Source organism: Puccinia triticina, chromosome 6A, assembly GCF_026914185.1.
Source record: "Puccinia triticina chromosome 6A, complete sequence".
In the NCBI taxonomy this organism is placed as follows: Eukaryota; Fungi; Basidiomycota; class Pucciniomycetes; order Pucciniales; family Pucciniaceae; genus Puccinia; species Puccinia triticina.
The window spans coordinates 1,970,001-1,989,391 of NC_070563.1; the positions used below are offsets into that span (position 1 = coordinate 1,970,001).

The 19,391-nt window shown below is 48.1% G+C and overlaps 3 protein-coding genes across 3 annotated transcripts; 1 reads left to right on the top strand and 2 right to left on the bottom strand.

The window, feature by feature from the left end:
- Positions 1-1,192: 1,192 nt before the first annotated feature.
- PtA15_6A261 (uncharacterized protein) lies at positions 1,193-5,126 on the bottom strand (the record flags this gene model as incomplete). The annotated part of the gene is made up of 9 exons (XM_053169948.1): positions 1,193-1,250; positions 1,379-1,440; positions 1,510-1,963; positions 2,039-2,138; positions 2,210-2,655; positions 2,742-2,977; positions 3,079-3,421; positions 3,494-4,169; positions 4,337-5,126. The coding sequence occupies 9 exons, from the start codon at positions 5,124-5,126 to the stop codon at positions 1,193-1,195; spliced, it is 3,165 nt and encodes a 1,054-aa protein (XP_053021188.1).
- Positions 5,127-6,074: 948 nt separating this feature from the next.
- On the bottom strand, positions 6,075-7,410 carry PtA15_6A262 (uncharacterized protein; the record flags this gene model as incomplete). The annotated part of the gene is made up of 7 exons (XM_053169949.1): positions 6,075-6,104; positions 6,167-6,300; positions 6,409-6,700; positions 6,775-6,867; positions 7,007-7,086; positions 7,210-7,246; positions 7,318-7,410. 7 exons carry the CDS (start codon positions 7,408-7,410, stop codon positions 6,075-6,077), a joined length of 759 nt encoding a protein of 252 aa, XP_053021189.1.
- A 146-nt stretch (positions 7,411-7,556) lies between these two features.
- On the top strand, positions 7,557-11,643 carry PtA15_6A263 (uncharacterized protein; the record flags this gene model as incomplete). The annotated part of the gene is made up of 5 exons (XM_053169950.1): positions 7,557-7,777; positions 7,875-8,560; positions 8,629-8,685; positions 8,758-9,417; positions 9,497-11,643. 5 exons carry the CDS (start codon positions 7,557-7,559, stop codon positions 11,641-11,643), a joined length of 3,771 nt encoding a protein of 1,256 aa, XP_053021190.1.
- Positions 11,644-19,391: the final 7,748 nt, after the last annotated feature.

Below are 19,391 nucleotides of genomic sequence, written 5' to 3' on the forward strand. Positions count from 1 at the left end.
GGGGTACATAGAACAGAGTGACTTAAGAGGCTTCAGCGCCAATGCGCCACCGTCACCGCTCACCACTTCGTTTCCTCACATGCCAATGGCGTCCCAGATTTCATGGAAGTTGATGTGTAGGTCAGTTCGACTGGTGGAAATTCAAAGATTGTATCATACAATTTTTGATGTGGATATCCCATCAATACAGTACCGCCGCCATTGAAATCGGCACCCTAATAGAGGCCCTGTAATAAGCATTACTGTCAGTTTGATGCCCTCAGGCATGGCAGTCGGCCCGCCCAGACGGTCCATAACCTTCGGGACATCAGAATTCCCGATAATATGTTGAAGTGCTGGCAGTGCCCAGGGGCGGGCCCGTAACCAGCGGCACTATCCACGTGACTGTGACGCCTTTGTTGAGAGGCCATTTGCGGGTCGATGCTTCGCTGCGCATGTACGAAGCATACATAAATATCGGATTCGGGCTTAGGCTTAGATGCTACCGCTTATCCTTCCTCCAAGTCTCGCGGTCTACGTAGGAAAAATGAGTGCATAGAAAAGTTTACGGTCTACGGTGTAAAAATGGGACCAATTGAGTATTTCAGCTTTAAACAACATGATGCTGCGGCAACTTGCGAGGGAAAGCGTATTGCTCTGCCCTTTTCCACTTGCTACATAACATGAGCGACATATCCTCGCGTCATAGGAAGTTTGCGACTGGGGTGGTGGCAATTACCACTGTATCCCTTATTCTCCGGAGAAAATGGACACCACAGTTTAATGCCGAGACTGCCAGGAGCATGAATATCAAGATCCAATGATTCCGTTGAATACTTCAACTTTCAAAAAAAGAAAAAGAAAAAAAAAGAAAAAACTACTTGTGTAGGGCGTCGAGATGTAAATATATGTGTATATACAACAAAGGAAAGGGAAGCGGATAAAAAACTAGAAGGAAAGCAGGGAAAAATAAATAATATGGATGCTAGGTGAGCGATGGTGAATGACTATGACGATAATATGCCTGAAGCAGACTTGCTGGCAATGGATGTTTTGGAATGCGACTTATTCCCTTACACTGATAGTTGGTATAGTAGGATACTGACTAGAGAAGAAGGGAAAAAGAGCGGCTTATTTGCTCTAATTGAGTATCCAAAATGATCGAAACGCAAGATGAAGGATATTGCACGAGAGAGGCGATGCGAATGAGTTTTCAATCGGTCTTGTGTTTGGAATCATGTTGTTCGTTCCAGCTCAAATACCTCAGCCAACTGGAATTTGGTGGATGGATGAATGAAGAAGAGTGGATGACGATCAGCTTGGGAAACCCATTCAGGTCCCAGAGGAATAAACGCAAGATATTTGGGTCCATGTGACTTGAGAGAACACAACGGCTTACCGGTTCTTTTCGATGATACCCAGATAGGCACCATTGTGATTTTGGACGACGAGGTATCGAACCTGAAGGTGATCATGGTTTAGTCCAAAATGGAGATGTTTATAAAGAGGAAGGCGGGAAGAGGCACTTACGCCCAAGCGGACAAAAATCTCGTGGATGAGTTCCATCGGAGTCTGGATTGACACCGTGACTGGGGCATGGTCGACGAGGTAGCCGAAATCGACGGTGGGCTCATCGCTGGACGACGAGTCGCCGTTGAGAAAGGCATCCGGGTCTGCCCCGTCGAAGGTACATATCGGGTCGCCTTCGATCGTCGAAAGAGAATGCTCAAGTTCGACCAGGCCCACGTAGCCCGAGATCCTCCTGTCTCCGTTGTCTGAAGTCTCAATCAGCGGACAGCCACTCCCAAGCTGTTGTGCTTCCAACATATTCTTGATGCTCTGCCTTAGATCTGAGGCTCTTAACTCCCCATTCAATACGATCACTTCAGCATTACGATCCATGATATCTTCAGGTTTGGCGTAATGTAAGTATTCTGATTTTGCATCGAGATAAGGCAACTCAGAAAGATCCATGACAAGGTCGCTACATTGCGCATACAAACATTAGCAAGTGGGACTGCTGACGAGCAACTGAGGAATTCGTGAGCTGGCACTCAACTAGATGGATCGATGTTCTATCGCGTCCGCCGTTGTCTTGGCAACTATTACGCTAATCGAAATCGGTAGGATGTAGACCAAGGATCCGGTAAGTTCTACCACTGGATAAACGAAGAATTATGTACTTCAGTACTTGCACCAAAGTGATCGCATCATAGCTTCATTTCTGCACCTATGACGGCTAATGATAAGGTGGTCCGGGTCACACCAGCCAACATCGCCGCCGCGCCAACCATTGCCCAAACCCCGGGTACAATGCAAGCTTGGCCAAAGGGTCGACTAGCATCACAGATTTGGAAGACTGAGAGGTCAGGATGAGAATAATAGGCGTATTCAACCAGGTAGCCTAGTATTCTACCCAACATTGCCCCTATACAAAGCGAGGGTACGAATATTCCAGCAGGGCATTTGATCCCAAAGGTGACGGCCGTAATGAGAAATTTGAGTAAAACAGCTATCCCAATGTTGAGAATGAGCTGCGCGGTATCTTTTGGATCACTAATACACGCTCCAGAAATCGAACTGCTCGTCGGGTCTGATGCGTCGGACAATTGACACTCCGCTAACATCTCATACACAAGTTCAGTTCCAGCTAGCTTCATGAAGCGGTTGGAGAAACTAACGAGACCCGGAGCTAGGAAGTCAGTCAATAAGGCTCAAAAGGCAGAGCTAAAGAGAGGGGCAAGAGACAGTCAATAACGTACGCCAATAGACAGGTTACAAATGCGACGAGTAGAACTTCTAAGACTGGATGACGGTCGATGTAAGGTTGCTTCCTGAATGTCTTGGTCCACCAGACATTGAGTTTTGCAAGCCACGCTCCCAAAACCCCAGTGACCAATCCCAACAGGATAAATCCGCTGAGCTCTATAAAGTGCCACTGTTGGTCGTAGGTTACTTCGAAGAGGACTGTTTTACCAGTCTTGAAAGGGTCAAGTACCTAAAAACAAGTTGACAAGATTTGGTCAGCACTAGGCCGAAGAATTATTCAATGTCCCTAAGGAGAGACATCTCGCAGTAGATGAATTGAAATCAACATACCCGAAGGGTCGCTGCCGCAACAATAGCGCACCAACAACTCCTCCACATTACCCGAGGAGGGAAAAAATATGACACCTCTTCCAAGCTAAACAAAACCCCGCCAATCGGTGCCCCAAATGCCACGGAAACGCCGGCAGCGCATGCAGCACTGAGCATTTCCCTCCTCTTGCCTTCATTGCGATCGAATTTAGGGAATAATCTGGTGAATATGTTTCCGATGCAACACGCAATGTGGACCAATGGACCCTCTTTCCCAAGCGTGAGTCCAGATCCAACTGAGAGTGATAGACCCACTGCTTTTGTTAACATAGTCGATAATCCAAGATAACCTCGGATGACAAAGCTGAGATAAGGGTCAAATCATCAGGGGTTTTAGAGAGATTAATAATTAAACACGATCAATCAAACTACTTACCCACTTAATATACATTTCACCTCTGGAATTCCGGAACCAGCGGCAAAGTAAGAAATCTTGGGCGGCACCCTGTTAGATGAGGATTGGGTGGATGGGGGTTTCGGATTAGTCGGAAGTGTGTCGAAGTAAGATGAGCAATTAGCATCGATCCCCGGACTTGGGTCGTTTAGATTGTTGTGAACTGTTGAAGATGAATCATTGTGATCGGACTGAGGGTAGGTTGAAGTGTGGATCTGAGTTGATCTGGAAAGATATACGGTCAAGAGGGATGAAAGGCCAGCAAAGAATAGTGAGAAAAACATGTAAACGAGGTATTCGATCCATATCGGTTGAGAGCTATGGGGCGACAAGAGATCGGTCCAAGGATGCCAATCTGGACAAGATTGACTGGGAGATTCCAGTGGTGAAGGGGACTTGAATGACCATTGGGAGATGAAAGATCCAGATGAAAAGGCCGGTGAACGATAATTCCGGCGGGTCGCGTTAAAATCAAACGAGTGATCCAAAGCTGACTGGCTGGGTTGTGGTGAAGTTGGGCTCAAGAACGGGAAGAGGTTGGATCGATCGAAAACAGAGACGAATCGACTCATGGAACCGAGAGTGCTTGAACTGGTATACGAATTAGGCGAGTCGCAGCAAAATCTTTTCGGTGTTCGCCATCCATTAGCACAATAACCTGTATAAGAGTGCGGAAAGTGCAAGTCAGCAACGTGCCAAATAATCATTGGATATTTGTGTATGCAGTCACTGCTTTATAGCATTGAGTTCAACACGGCAGAGCGCGTGTTCCTAATAATTGGAAACGGATGGGGAAGGCAGATTTGATTTCAGAGCGAGACAGACCTTCTTTGAGTTCAAATAGCCACATTTCCGTTGAAACAATTTGGTCGGCGACAAGTGCGGTACAGATTCCGACGAGGGTGACCAAGACCCATGCCTGACTCTTATCCCAAGTCCTGGAGAGGGTACCGAGCCAGCCGTCAAGCTGGGCGAGTTTCTTGCGCCGGATGGATTCTTTGATCAATTCGTGAAGCCAGTCGATTGTGCAGTAGGACTCGTACCAGACCCGGATCCCGTTTCCGGACTGACGGACGAGCTCCTCCTGGAACTCGTCGTCGTACTTCTTCTTCCAGCGCCGAGGCTTTGAACGCCGTTCAGTTTCGGTTAAGACCGAGTTGCCCGACAGGTACGACGCCCTTCTGGAATGCCCCGGGTGAGGGGTGGATGGGGCTGATGGCGTGTGTGCAGGCATCCAGTCGGACATCTTCAACGAGCCCATGAAGCGGCCCTGAGAGAGACGATGGTTGGAGGGGGAGGCATTGAGGTGCCGGTTCAGGTCATCTGCCGAATCCGGTTCGAGCTCCTGATCGACGGCAGTATAGTACGAACATGGTAGCAAGGATCCATGCTTGGAAATTGGACGCGAGTCGCGCGATGATGATGGGACCAAGCTGGCGCGTTCGTCGGTCTGACGGTTCTTGAGTTTATCCGATCCCAAGGAGGAGGGGATCTCTAGAAAGGAGACGTTGGATGAATCGTAGCGACGATTGCGCGGACGAGTTGGGGGGCGGGTCGAGTCACTGAATGAACCATATTGATTGAACTGACTCTCACTTTCCTGCGGGGATGACATTCTTCTGTATACGCTGCAGAGCGGGCGGCTTTGATGGGATGCTGAAGGACAGTCGACGATGCGGGTGATGAAGAACTTGAAGTATAAAGCTGACAATCAGGATGGAGAACGGGGACGATTGGAGCAACAGGTTGGATGTGCGATGATAGGGGTCACCAGTGCGGATTAGGATAATGATTGTGGGGTGCAATGGTTGTGCATAAACGACAGGTATGGGATGAGAGTCCGACGACGACTGGAGAAACAAGTGTTCGATGTATGTATCAGCCGGTGGTTCAACAGGGTATACAAGAGGGGCTGCCTTTGACAATAACTCTACCTGATGTGACCAGCTAGCATCAACAGTGCGTGTGGAAGCGGATAACCTGAGGCATTCCCTGTCTGAGCACTCTCGGGTCTGGCAGCGGTGTATCCTCCGGTGTCCAATCTAGTCGGTCGAGTTCACAAAGTTCTCGAGGTTGCGGCTGGAATCATGGACGGAGTGGAGGGAGTGGATGAGCCGATTTGGAGGGTGGGCGAGCTGAGAATTTCTTGGGCTCGGAGCTGGGAAGTGAGTGTATGCGCACTCAGAATCACATGACTCCGAGTGTCACAGCCTCGGGCGGCTGACGACCTTGTTGCGCAACAACGTCATTCTAAAATGAGCTGCACTTGGAAGTAAAACGGAGGCCTGTACCATATGACGTTGTACTTAATTATTTGCATGAAACTTCAACATTTCAAAATTTGTTTCTCTCCGAATTGTGCGACCACAAGTGACCATCATGCCGAGGTCGGCATGGATGGATGCGATAGGCACTCATCAATTCGAGATGATCGTTCAAGCACACAGACACAGTCATTTCTCACTCATTAGTGGGCAGTTACATTGGTTTGCATGTTTCTCTACTAGAGAGACTGTGAGTGGACCAAATGATCACTGCTGTTCAGGATACAGAGCTCAGGACATTAGCCGTTCGACAGGGGTAGCAATGAGATCTAGAAGAACAGTGCATGGGGTTAACAAAAACAGTGGACTGAGTGGAGTGGAGAGGACGTACATCGACTGGAAATGGGAGTAGGTCAGAGTTGGTGATGGCTGGCACATGGTCTCGTTCGTTCAAGACAAAATCAATCAGCCGGCTCAAGAATTGATTCAGTTGTTGTTGGATAGACCTGAAAGACTCCAAGTGGTCTGTTGGGCGCGGGACCATGAGCATGTTTTTTTATGGTCCAAAGCACCCCAAGAAGGATGGATTCTTCAGGGTTAGGTGGGAGATGGGTGAGCTGGGGATAGACGGACCTGATGAGTTATCGGACTTGGCGCTCAGATAGCCAATCGGATTGAACAAGAGATTGCGACCGGTATTCTTAGGAGAGGCGGAGGGATATGAGTGAGGGATCGAATGGATCTTGAAGCCGATCTCCCACTTTTCCCAGACCAGGCCCTCGTCCTGCTCCTGCTCCTCTTCCTGTTTATGTTTGCTGGGGCTTGATGATGGTGATGGTGATGAGCTGGATTTGAACCATGATTTGTCGTCTTTGTTGTGGCTGGGATGGTTGGTCAATCGGGTCTCCAGGAATCTGATCGATAGCTTACATGGAGGTAAGAGAAACCACCCGATAAGCTCAGTCAAACAAGTGACGGGTGATATGTGAATATGTGTACCAATACTGAGGGTGCTTTATGTTCTAATGCGAGGGCTGCCCGTTCGGCACGTTCGTTGACGAGACTTTCGATTTCAGACTCGACGACCTGGGGCTGTTTTTTTTTTTTAGTGTTTTTGAGATGGATCAAAGAGTGTTAGATCAATACTGACCTCTGGACTACAGACTGCTTTTGAATGATAATTAAGTAAAAACGATTGCAAATGCGCAGATGGGCCGTGGAGAATGCTTACGAATGTGATTCCTAAGACTTCGACTTCTTTCGGCTGGACGGAACCAAAGACTCGGTGGAAGAGGATCGCATGAATGACAGCTGTCTTTTCAGTAAGGTGTAACGAGCGAATGGATGTACGAATTCGAATCCGGGCAAGTCAGTCAACGATTTCGCTCCACACAGGCGAGGAGCTGGGGGTCTTGGGTGTCTTTTATACCTAACTTCGAATGATCTCCCTCGAGAAACTCTTGGTGATTATCTGCATGGATCATGGAAGATTGCGTCAGATCAGCATGTGTTAGCAGGGCTCCAATCCACAGATTCACTTACAAACTCATGGCGGAAGACTGGTATATGCGGCTGAGGATGTGGTCTCATTGTTGTAACGTGTTGTTTTTTGTTTCCCAAGCTGCCAGTTGACATGTGTCGAGGTGATTGGGTATGTGATACTGGGGTATGCGGGTCTGGCTTGGAGGTGACAGACTTCAGTTCACTGCAGTCCTTCACACTCCGCAACATTCCATACAACTACGAACGAACTTCACCACAACAGCCCCCAGTCTTCATTCATGACGGCCAGCCAGCAAAATCCCAACTCGAAAACTGAACGAGCCATCCAGCCCAAGGGAAAATCGAAAGCACTCTCGGCTGCTGATGAAGAAATCGAGCAGGAGCGACAAACTCACCTGCGGACAATCGATCTACTAGACCGCGTCGCAAATGGTGAAACAGCCGCCAGTCGACTCCTACCGGCTGACCTACTAGAAGACCCTCTCGATGCACATCTCTTGTATGAAGAATTCAAATCACCCCCTTGGCCATACACCATCTCGGAGTAGCTCACCCCTGTTTTTTCTTCTGTTTTTTTTTTGAATGTGTGGTATCAGGTACGTTCGTTGGACGTTGGATACGTATGGCTCGCAGGAACAAAATCTCAAAGCACACTTGATCGTCATCCTCGAACAATCAACCCGCCGGTTCGTCAATGAAACACGATATCGATCAGATTTACGATACCTCAAGCTATGGGTTTTATATGCCAGGCATTGTTCGAAACTCGGGGCAAACAAGATATACGAGTTTCTGAATTCTAAAGAGATTGGAACCGACTTTGGCATGTTCTACGAGGAATGGGCCAACTCGGTTGAACAGCATCCAGCTCATGCCAAGACAATCGAAAAAATCTTCGACCTAGGAATTCAGCGTGGAGCAGAACCTCTCAACCGTCTCAAGAAAAAGAAGATCTCCGCCTTGCAACGCGTCTCCCAATCAACTTCAGATGATATACCAACACAGCCTTCAACACAACCTTTCAATGACTTGTGCGACGATCCTCTGAAGAACTCTCGGTCTCCAGCGAAAGCTTCCTCTGCTAGTGCCCCTAAAAATCTTACCGAGCCTCCCTACAAAAGACCTCCTCCACCCACCACTCAAAAATTGGCAACGGACCTCTCCAAGCTATACCCCGGTGATGGTGTTGAGATAAGCCCAGAGGAATACAAAGCATCGCGTCTCTATGGCTCTCGCCATTGGGGTACCGAACCCTGGGAAGTAGAGGCATCCACCAGTGGCAGTCAGTCAAAATCATTCACAGTCTTTCGTGTCAATCACTCTTCACTCACTCAACCTCACACCTACCAGATTGGCACTATTATAATCTCGATGGGTCGCCTGTACTTTACGATCCGGTATCAGGAGGTTTGTCCCATTTTACCAACAAACTCATAATATTGCCTGTAGTGTGTTGACCTTGTCTCTCCGCACTTCCAGAGCCCCTTTTTGACTATCTCAAACCTAGCTCGACGACATCAAGCGAAATGCAACTCAGTGACGACGAGCAGCTGGCGCATGATTTACTAGACTCAAAATCTGATTCCTCAGAGATTCCGCCTATGGATGGAGACCAATCCATGGCAGACAGCGAGCCGATGGAAAACTTGAACCTGGCGAATATAACCACCTCTACAGATGACGATCTTGAGGAGGATATTTCAGGACAGGAAGCTATTGCTGATGCAGAAGTCTCAATTAACTTAGACTCGCCTGTCCGAAATAGTTCAGTGGGTTATATCAAACCGCGTGATAGACGTGCCTCCGTTACTATGAACACTCAGGAAGCTATAAATGAGGTCTACAACATGTACGGTAAACCAGCCAAAGAAAGTGACGAATCCGATGATAATTTCGATAACAGTGAACTTGGCGATGATGACCGTTTATATGACGAAAATACTGCATACACGGTTGCTGGACTTCGGGACGCCACTGCGGATGTCACCTTTTGGTCTCAGCCTCAACTGAACTCTATGCATGACGAAAATCAGCTAGACCAACAGAATTCAAATATACATGACGAGAATCAACTACAGCATTATAACCCAACCCCATTCCAAGATGAAAACGCATTGGCTTGTCGTCAGCCCTTCAATGGTGAGTATGAGTGGTCTGCCACGGCCAAAACACGTCCAACTATGACAATGTAACTGACTCGCCGTTCAATGCTATCTAGGCTTGTCCGAATCCTCTTCCGCTGGGCAATCACGTGGATTGAGTGCGTTTAAACCCATCCGAAAACCGCTTGCACCTGTGATTCCTTTTACGGATGAAAACGAAATTTCGATGACTCCGTTTTCTGGTACCAAACCTTCCTACTCCGCACCTGGAGCACGTATACCCCTTGCTGTCAAAGCCACCTATCCTCAGCAGCCCCCAACAACTCACCAAACTCTTGATGAACCTGAATCAGACCTTCGAGTATCGCAAACAAATCGATTTGAATGGCAGCCCGAAAATCCATCCAATGAATATAACACTCCAGATATTCAGAAGGACATGCCGCTCTTTCCTTCACAAGAGGAGTACCAATCTGATATGGATAGAGAAGACGAAGCCGAGTACGAAGACGAGAATTACGAACTCCGAGATGATGTCGATAGAGAGGACCGGTTGATGGCTCGACCACTTCGCTTTGTTCCTACCGGTGATAACTTCAATGCTCTCACACCAATAACTGAAAGGACCAGCGAATACAACTCGATGACAGCACCTAGGTACATCAATAGAATTCAAGACGCGCAATTTGCACTCCATCAGCAAAGGACTGGAAAGTTTCCTGGAGTGGTTTTCGATGACGAGGAAGATGAAGCCGAATTGACACCAAAAGCCAATCATCTCGGTGATGAAAACTCCGCTGAAGAATCATCTTCACACAACGAGAACATTCGTAATCATCGAGTTTCTGGACACCTGTTTGCAAAGGTTTGTGACGTCAGGGATTCGCCGCATCGAGCACACCACTCACTGGAAACGCCCTCCAAGATCGTCGCCCATTTGCAACACTCCAGCATTCCTCGTGCACCGAATTCGCTCCCACGCTCATCGGCAAACGGTCACGACGATGATTCAGTCATGGCGTCGCCATCCCGGACCTACTCGAAGCAATATGATATCCCTCCCTCCCCGACTACAATTCAAGCTTGCGAACCTTGCAATCCATTTGCTCCCGACATTGTCAATATTCTCCTTGAAGAGCTTGACCCTCCGCTAGAGAGCTATCCTGGGTACCAATCATTAGTCGATCAACGCTCTGAAAAACTGCAGCAATTACGGAAACGATGTAAAACCCGGAATCGGAAACACTCCCACAGTAGTGTGACCGCAGAAGAAGCTTTGTGGGAAGTGGATCTGGGTGGCGATCTGTATATCATTTACGAGAAGCTTGGCGAGGGCACTTATGGCTCAGTCTTCAGAGTCAGTGAGGCAGTCGATGAAGACTGTACTGCGATATATGAAGACAATTCAATCCAGAAAGCCATGAAAGTCGAAAGTCCTCCAAATCTGTACGAGTTTTCGATCCTGTCACAACTCCATCAGACGCTATCCGAAAGGCTATGTGAATCGATTATCAAGCCACACAAATTGTACGCATATGCAGACGAAAGTTTCCTTGTGATGGATTACTCAGATCAAGGCACTCTACTAGACATCGTGAATCGAGCGGCTGAGATCGGGATCAAGCCGACTGCACCGGGAATCGTTAGAGGAGTGGACGAGCTCGTTGCCATGTTCTTCACGATCGAATTGATGAGAGTAGTCGAAGGATTGCATGAGGCTGGATATATTCATGGAGATTTGAAGGTCGACAATTGTATGGTCCGGTTACAAAGCTTACCTGGAGGAAGCAAATCTTGGTTATCGACCTATAATCCACAAGGGCATGATGGATGGAGCTACAAGGGATTAAAATTGATCGATTATGGACGAGCGATCGATACGGGAGTCTTCCCAGCTTCGCAAGAATTTATAGCGGAATGGGAGACGGACGAATACGATTGTATGGAGATGAGGAGCGGCAAACCGTGGTCGTTCCAGCCGGATTATCACGGGATTCTTGGGATCGCCCATTGCTTGTTGTTCGGATCATTTATGACTGAAAAGGATTCGCTCAAACCGGCGTTCAAAAGGTATCATCAGACCGAGCTTTGGTCGAATCTCTTCGACGTTTGTCTGGCCCCCAAACAAATCCCGAATACTCTCGATCTCAGATCCGTAAGACTCTCTATGGAAGATTGGTTACAGAATAATTGTGAAAAGGGCGGCAAAAGTTTGAAGGGACTCTTGAAAAAAATCGAACTTGCTTCCCTTGCTTATCATTAGCTTCTTTGGTTGCTTTACGGTTTTTTTTCTCTATGTTCTAAATAGTTCTCTAGATTCTTCTCCATAGTTTCACCTAATCAATTCAAAACATCACTTCAGCATCCTTTCCTCTATTGCAATGTTTTAATAAGTTTGTATAGGATTAATGTGTTTTCCTTGGTTGATGTACAGCTTGTGGGTTTCCATTTCAATTATGTCAGCATATGTAGAAGATACGGAAATCTGCTTGAAGGCTCAGATGGGACGGGAATTCAAAAGGGCTGTAAATTGGAATTGTTCTCTGAATATGATCAAGAAATTTATCTGTAGCAATCAGTGACAGAATGTAAATATGGGATTGTAATAAATAAACGCTGAGGAAGGTTGGGCTTGAATGGATGACTTCTCCACCCTTCATAGCTGATTCCAAGCTTTACAAACCCATTGTCGAACATAAAAACAGATCAAGATAAGAATTCGGTCTTGTATATGACTCCTGACATTTGGAAGAACAACTGGCAAAAGATGTTGTTCCCCATGTCTGGACCGTCTCCTGACGTCCAGACTCAGAGAAGTCGTGGGCGCCAAGTTCGATCCCGGATTTGTGGGCAGTGGTAACTTGTTTCTCCAACTTGGGAGCCAAAATTGGTGGTCCTTCCGCTTATGATTTCCAAAAAAAAAAAATCGTAACTTCTGACATGGTGCATCAAAGGGCAGCAACACCAGCCAACACCCCACCCCAACTGCGCTGTAACGTACTAGCCAATCATTGCGAGGTTGGAAGGATGAGTGATACAGGGATATGTAGTTTGGAAATTATTGCGCTTTCGGTGCCGTCAACCCTTCCAACTCATTTGCGCACCGCAGCAATAATCCCAATTTTGGCCAAAGCTCTGCGCAGATTCTTGAAATATTCAAGCTTATTGGGTAGAAGAAAAACCCCATTTATTCTTACCGGTACAGCATCTTGATTGGTTAGAGAAGATTGGGAGTTGGGGTGAAATTAAGAAGTACATCTTTGCGATGAGCAAACCAAATTTACAGGAAACAACGAGGTAGAAATTACATATTAGGACTGAAGCATAAAGGAGGAAGGGAGCTACAAATTATGACGTAGAAAGTTTTACAAAGTAGCAAAGTCTGCACAGGGTTTATTCAGGATGCTAAAGCTCCCAGGTGGATCGTTGATCGTCGGAGAATCGTCCAATCAAATTAACAGGATGGTAAGCTCAAGCCTGAAGAATCCAGAAGTATCAATGGAAAAATTAGTGGGCTGAATCCTATGAGCAAAGACAAAAGGGTGAGATGTATGGAGGCTTGGAGCCGACTTGTTGGCCAACATCTTTTGATTTTCAGAATTTTAATTCTTGGTGTAAATTTTCGAGTCCCACCACCTGAAACTGGAATCCAGCGGTCAAATATGGATTCCACTGCCAAACTGGCCAGATTTGACAGAGTCTGTAATGATTCCCCAGTCATACTGGCCAAATAGTCTGCCTGGGTGCCAAAGAAGATTCCATGATAATCACATGGCTCATGTACATGCTGTAATGGAGGCATACCTTAACCAACCTTTTGATGACTGGAGCAGACCGGTCATTGAGAGAGTGCGTAACCCTCTCAATGACCAGCTTAAACTATGCCGATCAGCAAGGGGAGCTCTTGATGACCGGTATAAATTATGCCGGTCACCAAGGTGAGCTCGCAATGACTAGTTTATGCCGGGCATCAAGAGGTTTACAAGCAAAATTCTCTCCATGACTGGCGGCAATGACAGGTCTTCCATGTTCATTGAAGGAGTACATCATACGTGCCTTGATAGCAGAGCTTTTGATGACCAGACCACTCATCAAGAGCTCCCCGCAATGAGAGGGATATTTACATACTCCCTTGATGGCGGGCATGACCAGTAATTGAGGGGGTTATCTATTCATTTGATGACCGGTATACATGGACCATTCATCAAGAGGTTTATCTCCTTGCCAGTTGACCGTTATAGACCGGAAATCAAGGGGATTTTGTACTCCCTCTGGTCTTTGAGAGGAGTACTGTCCATGACCGGTACAATCATTCTTTGAGAGGAGTAACTTTGATGACTGGCAGAACACTTTAGAGCCTTTGATGACCAATCAGTGACAGATTGTTGCTTCATATTAGTTCCTCCTTCTATGGTGGCTTATATAGACAATTTGTGATGGAAGGAGGAACAAAGCAGAACATGGTTAAAATGGCATCTACATGCCTGGTTTGTTGGTTTTGTTGTTCTGTCTATTTTGACAATGGGTTGCGCTCATCATGAATGGCCGGATATGCCTGGCCAGCAGGCGCCGTCCTGGCCGCTTTGGCAGGTGAGTTGGCCATTTTGAGACAATTTCACCATGATTTCAGGAATTCTGTCCAGATTGTCGCTCCAGAGCCTCCATAGAGATGAGACTTGCCGATACGCTGGGTGTTTTACCAGCCCCTGGAGCATCTTTCATCAACAGCCCACCACCGTAGCCGTGGTAGCCGTAGCCGTAGCCGTAGAGAGAGCCAGCACCAAAGGCCAGTCCGCTGTAGCCATATAAGCTGCTCAAGCTGAGGGTGTACAAGCCAAACGGGTCAAATCCATATGAACCAAAGCCACCATATCCCCCGCAGTAACCCAAGCCTAAGCCCCAGCACTTCTGGTCTGATTGACCTTTGGTGGCGGTCGTGTCTGCTTGTGGCGCAAGCGTTGGGACAGCAAGTGCCAACTGGAGGACGGCCAAGAAGCAAGCAATGTAAAAGAGGCAGTGCAAGGTGGCAGTGGTGGTTTAGAGTGGTGAGGATTTGTGGAGTGGTTGTGTGGTGGTTTTGGGTGTGGGTGGCTGCTGAGTGCGAGTGATGAGAGTGATGGGTGAGTGGGGGGGATAGCATGACAAACGACCCTTTAAATAGCTTTCAGGAGGTGACCTGGTCAAGCTCCGCTCTCAAAGGCTGCGAAGCCATCATTGCCCCAACTTCAACGATGGACTTTGGAGTAGATACTTCACCATTCTACAATTCCTGTGGCGGTGTTGCATGACCTTCCTTGTGCATCTATTCACATTCATACAAATGTGAACTTCCCTTCACACATTCGCAGCCGCCAGTTTGGCAAACCCAATTCCGGCTGGCCTCAATGCTAAAGAAGGGCTGGGCGGCCGGTGCCAAGGCGGGAAGTTTGTAGGTTGGAGTAGAATTCATATGATTGTTGAACAACACAGATCACACCATTAGTTGTTGTGAATTACAGGACAGTAGGCTTGGTTGCTGGAACAGTTAGCTGCACACAGGAGAGGGATTGTCTACTCCACTGCCAGCCTTTCATAGAGCAGGAGTGCATCAGGAAGCAAAGAAGTCATGAAGCAGAGAGGAAGCCAAGAGACCGGCCAAAAGCTATTTAAACAGCCGTTTGTCATGCCATCCCCTCTCTCATCACTCGCACTCAGCAGCCACCCACACCCAAAACCACCACACAACCACTCCACAAATCCTCACCACTCTAAACCACCACCGCCACCATGCACTGCCTCTTTTACATTGCTTGCTTCTTGGCCGTCCTCCAGTTGGCACTCGCTGTCCCAACGCTTGCGCCACGAGCAGACACAACCGCCACCAACACTATGAAAAAAACTCAAGAAACTGCTGCCAGTTGACATGCAGCATACTTGAGTCAAATGCCCATTTATACAAGGCTCATACCAATGAATCCCAGGGTGGTAAACCCTGGAATTCCTGCACATTGCTCAACTGAACTCTGGTGCAGTGCACAATACTGAGGCACACCAAGCTGAGTCTGAGCTATGTATATATATGTATATATATATATATATAACACAACCTACTCTGAGCTGAATGCTCAGCTTTATTACATACCAGGAAGAAACCTTCCTGGTTAACAAGCCCACAGAGCTTTTATGTAGACTGGGAGGGATCACTCTCAGTCAACATGATGAAAGGGTAGATGACCGGCACAGTCCGGTCATCAAGCGGGTACACATACTCACTCGATGAATAGCACACGCCAGTCATTGAGCCGGTACACAACCCGCTCGATGACCGGCACAGTCCGGTCACCAAGCGGGTAAACATACCCGCTCGATGGCCGGCACATGCCAATCATTGAGCGGATACATACACATACTCGCTCGATGACCGGCACACGCCAGTCATCGAGCAGGTACACATACCCGCTCGATGACCGGCACACACCGGTCATCGAGTGGGTCTAATCCCACTCGATGACCAGCAAACACCGGTCATTGAGTGGGTCTGATCCCACTCAATGACCGGCACACACCAACCGTTCTTCGAGATGGTACACTCCATGACCGGCAGACATGTTTGCCGGTCATTGAGAGGGATAAGACCCTCTCAATGACTTGCGTGTGCCAGTCATCAAGTGAGTATGTGCCGCTCGATGACTGGCATGTGCCGTTCATCGAGCGGGTATGTGTACCCGCTCGATGGCTCGCGTTTGCCGGTCATCGAGGGGGATAAGACCCTCCCGATGACTGGCGTGTGCCGGTCATCGAGTGGGATCAGACCCACTCGATGATTGGTGTGTGCTGGTCATCAAGTGGGATAAGACCCACTCGATGACCGGTGTGTGCCGGTCATCGAGTGGGATCAGACCCACTCAATGACCGGTGTGTGTCGGACATCGAGTGGTATTAGACCCATTCGATGACCTGAACACACCGGTCATCGAATGGGTCTAATTCCACTCGATTCCGGCGACTTTCAATGTATGTAGGGCCCTTGTCCAGGAGGGATTCCTCTTGGACAACCGGTGTATGAAGCAGTCGTCCAGGAGGTATCCCTCCCGGGCGACTGATATATGAAGTAGTCGTCCGGGAGGGATCCTAGTCGTCCGGGAGGGATCCCTCCCGGGCAACTGGTGTATGAAGCAGTCGTCCGGGAGGAATTGCCTCCCGGACGACTGTTATGTAGGCGGCGACTGTTGTGTGTATCTGTTGTCTGGGAGGGATTCCTCCCGGACAGCTGGTGTATGAAGCGGTCATCCGGGAGGATCCCTCCCGGGCGACTGTTGTATGGGGCCGTCGTCCGGGAGGCCTCCCTCCCGGACGACTTTTGGTTGACCGGTGTGTTACACATGTTGTTGACTGGGAGGGATTCCTCCTAGTCCACGTGGTTGGGTGACGGGTCTATGCGGCCTTGTCTATCGGCTGGAGGGATGCCAGCCACTTGACAAGGGTGCTGGTATGGTGTTGCAAGCCTGTCTGGGCACTCACCAAAGTTTGGCCGAAAAAAGGCCAAGTGCGCGTGGCCGGCCCTAAAGCCCGCTTGGCCGATCCTCAAACCCGCCTGGCACACTCCCAACCCCCACTTGGCATATCGCAAAGTGGGCGGGGTTTGGCACAAAGCCCCGCTGGGCCGATTTCAAGCAAGGGTGCCACGCACGCCAAACGCTGTGCCGGCCATCAAGGAGAGAAGTTTCCCTCCTCAATGGTCGGTCTACAAACCGGTCATCAAGAAGGGAAGACTCCCTTCTTGATGATCAATACAAGACTTAGTATCACCCACCACAAAGGGAGTCTTTCCTCCCTGATGACCAGCCTACAGACCGGCCATCAAGGAGGAAAAGCTCCCTTGTTGATGTCCAATGTGCGATGTCGAGAAGGCAGAATGTTTCCCCTCCTCGAGGATATGTTTTTCTTGCCTTTTGAGGCAGAGACAATGGCCGGCGTCTGATGACCGGCGTGTTGCATGCCAGGTCACAGATCCCATTGGCCCAGAGCTTGATCTCGGCCAAGCGGGACTTGGCTGTGTGCCAAGCTCTGCCCCCCGCGCAAGCTGCCCAATCAAGCCCGCTGGGCACATACCCAACCTCCGGAGGCACTCGGCCAAGCGGGAGTTGGGTATGTGCCCAGACGCGCTTGCAACACAATATGTACTTATAAGGTGCTACTGCTGTGCCAGCTGAGCATCTCACAAGTACATAACTGCACAAAAAGTTAGTGTGGCTAAGCAGAGTATCAACATACTTGCTTAGCCTGAGCTAATCCATAAAAATACATGGACTAAACCTGGAATAAAGCTGGACAAACTCAGGTATGCAGCAATGTATCAGCCTGGATCTGGCATGTCAACTGACACCAATTTCTCGAGTTTTTTTCACAGTGCAAAGGTCAATCAGACCAGAAGTGCTGGGGCTTAGGCTTGGGTTACTGCGGGGGATATGGTGGCTTTGGTTCATATGGATTTGACCCGTTTGGCTTGTACACCCTTGGCTTGAGTAGCTTATATGGCTACGGCGGACTGGCCTTTGGTGCTGGCTCTCTCTACGGCTACGGCTACGGCTACCACGGCTACGGCGGTGGGCTGTTGATGAAAGATGCTCCAGGGGCTGGTAAAACACCCAGCGTATCGGCAAGTCTCATCTCACCCTTTTGTCTTTGCTCATAGGATTCAGCCCACTAATTTTTCCATTGATACTTCTGGATTCTTCTGGCTTGAGCTTACCATCCTGTTAATTTGATTGGATGATTCTCCGACAATCAACGATCCACCTGGCATCCTGAATAAACCCTGTGCAGACTTTGCTTCTTTGTAAAACTTTCTACATCATAATCTGTAGCTCACTTCCTCCTTTATGCGTCAGTCCTAATATGTAATTTCTACCTTGTTGTTTCCTGTAAATTTGGTTTGCTCATTGCAAAGATGTACTTCTTAATTTCACATCAAGTCCCAATCTTCTCTAACCAATCAAGATCCTGGGCCGGTAAGAATATTTTTTCTTCTATCCACCTGTTGTTTCATGAAGCATAAGGCAATAAGCTTGAATATTTCAACAATCTACCAAGAGCTTTGGTCAAAATCGGGACTGTTGCTTATAACCTTTGTCAATACTATTGGGGGTCACTATGGAATTTAACAATCCTGACTTCCCTGATAACTTAACATTTATTTTTAAATAATGAGCATAATGGGAGCCACAAATGAAGATATTATGAAGCTCCTCAGGAAGCATTCATCAGCGTCTTGAGCCCCTGGAATGTTATTGGTAAATACTATGTACTCTAATAAGACCCAAAGGTTCAAAATCTTCCTTATTCTAATAAAAACAATGGTTTTGTTTTCAGGTTCTGTTATACTTTTGCCGCCTGTGAAGTATGTATTGGAGCTTGAATGTTGGGAGAAGGGAATATGTTCTCATCCATATAAAATGTGACGAATTGAAGTGTTTTGGACCAGGCGGAGGACGTCAATCAGGAATGGGGCTGTCCCTGGTATAAGGATATGAACCTGACAATAAGGAACATGTTGCGTCAGCACAGGCGCGGCACGGGTATCGGTCTCCAAACTCGGTGAAGAGAGTAGACTATGTACAAGTGTGGCGCCGCAGTGACTAGGTCTAAGATAGTGAGAGATAAGGTTACGCGCGCATACAACTATGTACTAAGTTAAGTTTGCACTCTTGGCTACCGTACACTCCAACACCTGGCTGTCCAGTGTCCTCGAGGTTTCTGCGGGTGAAAGGCACGTGAAAGCTGTGGACAGGTGTGTAACCGATTGGCTGGCTGGGTCGTATGTACATTGCAGGGTCGGTCGTCACTTGTAAGCTCTGCTTCTCACCTCCAACTTGAGGTCGATCGCACAGGGTATCGTTACTGTTAGTCCTACACACACCCCTATCGAGTGGTGAGTACCTTCTAGGCAATGCTGACTGCCCTTCGCGTTTCAGAACCGACCCGGCCCGGCATCAACCATTTCATTGAAAAACTCGGCTCACAGTTGACAAG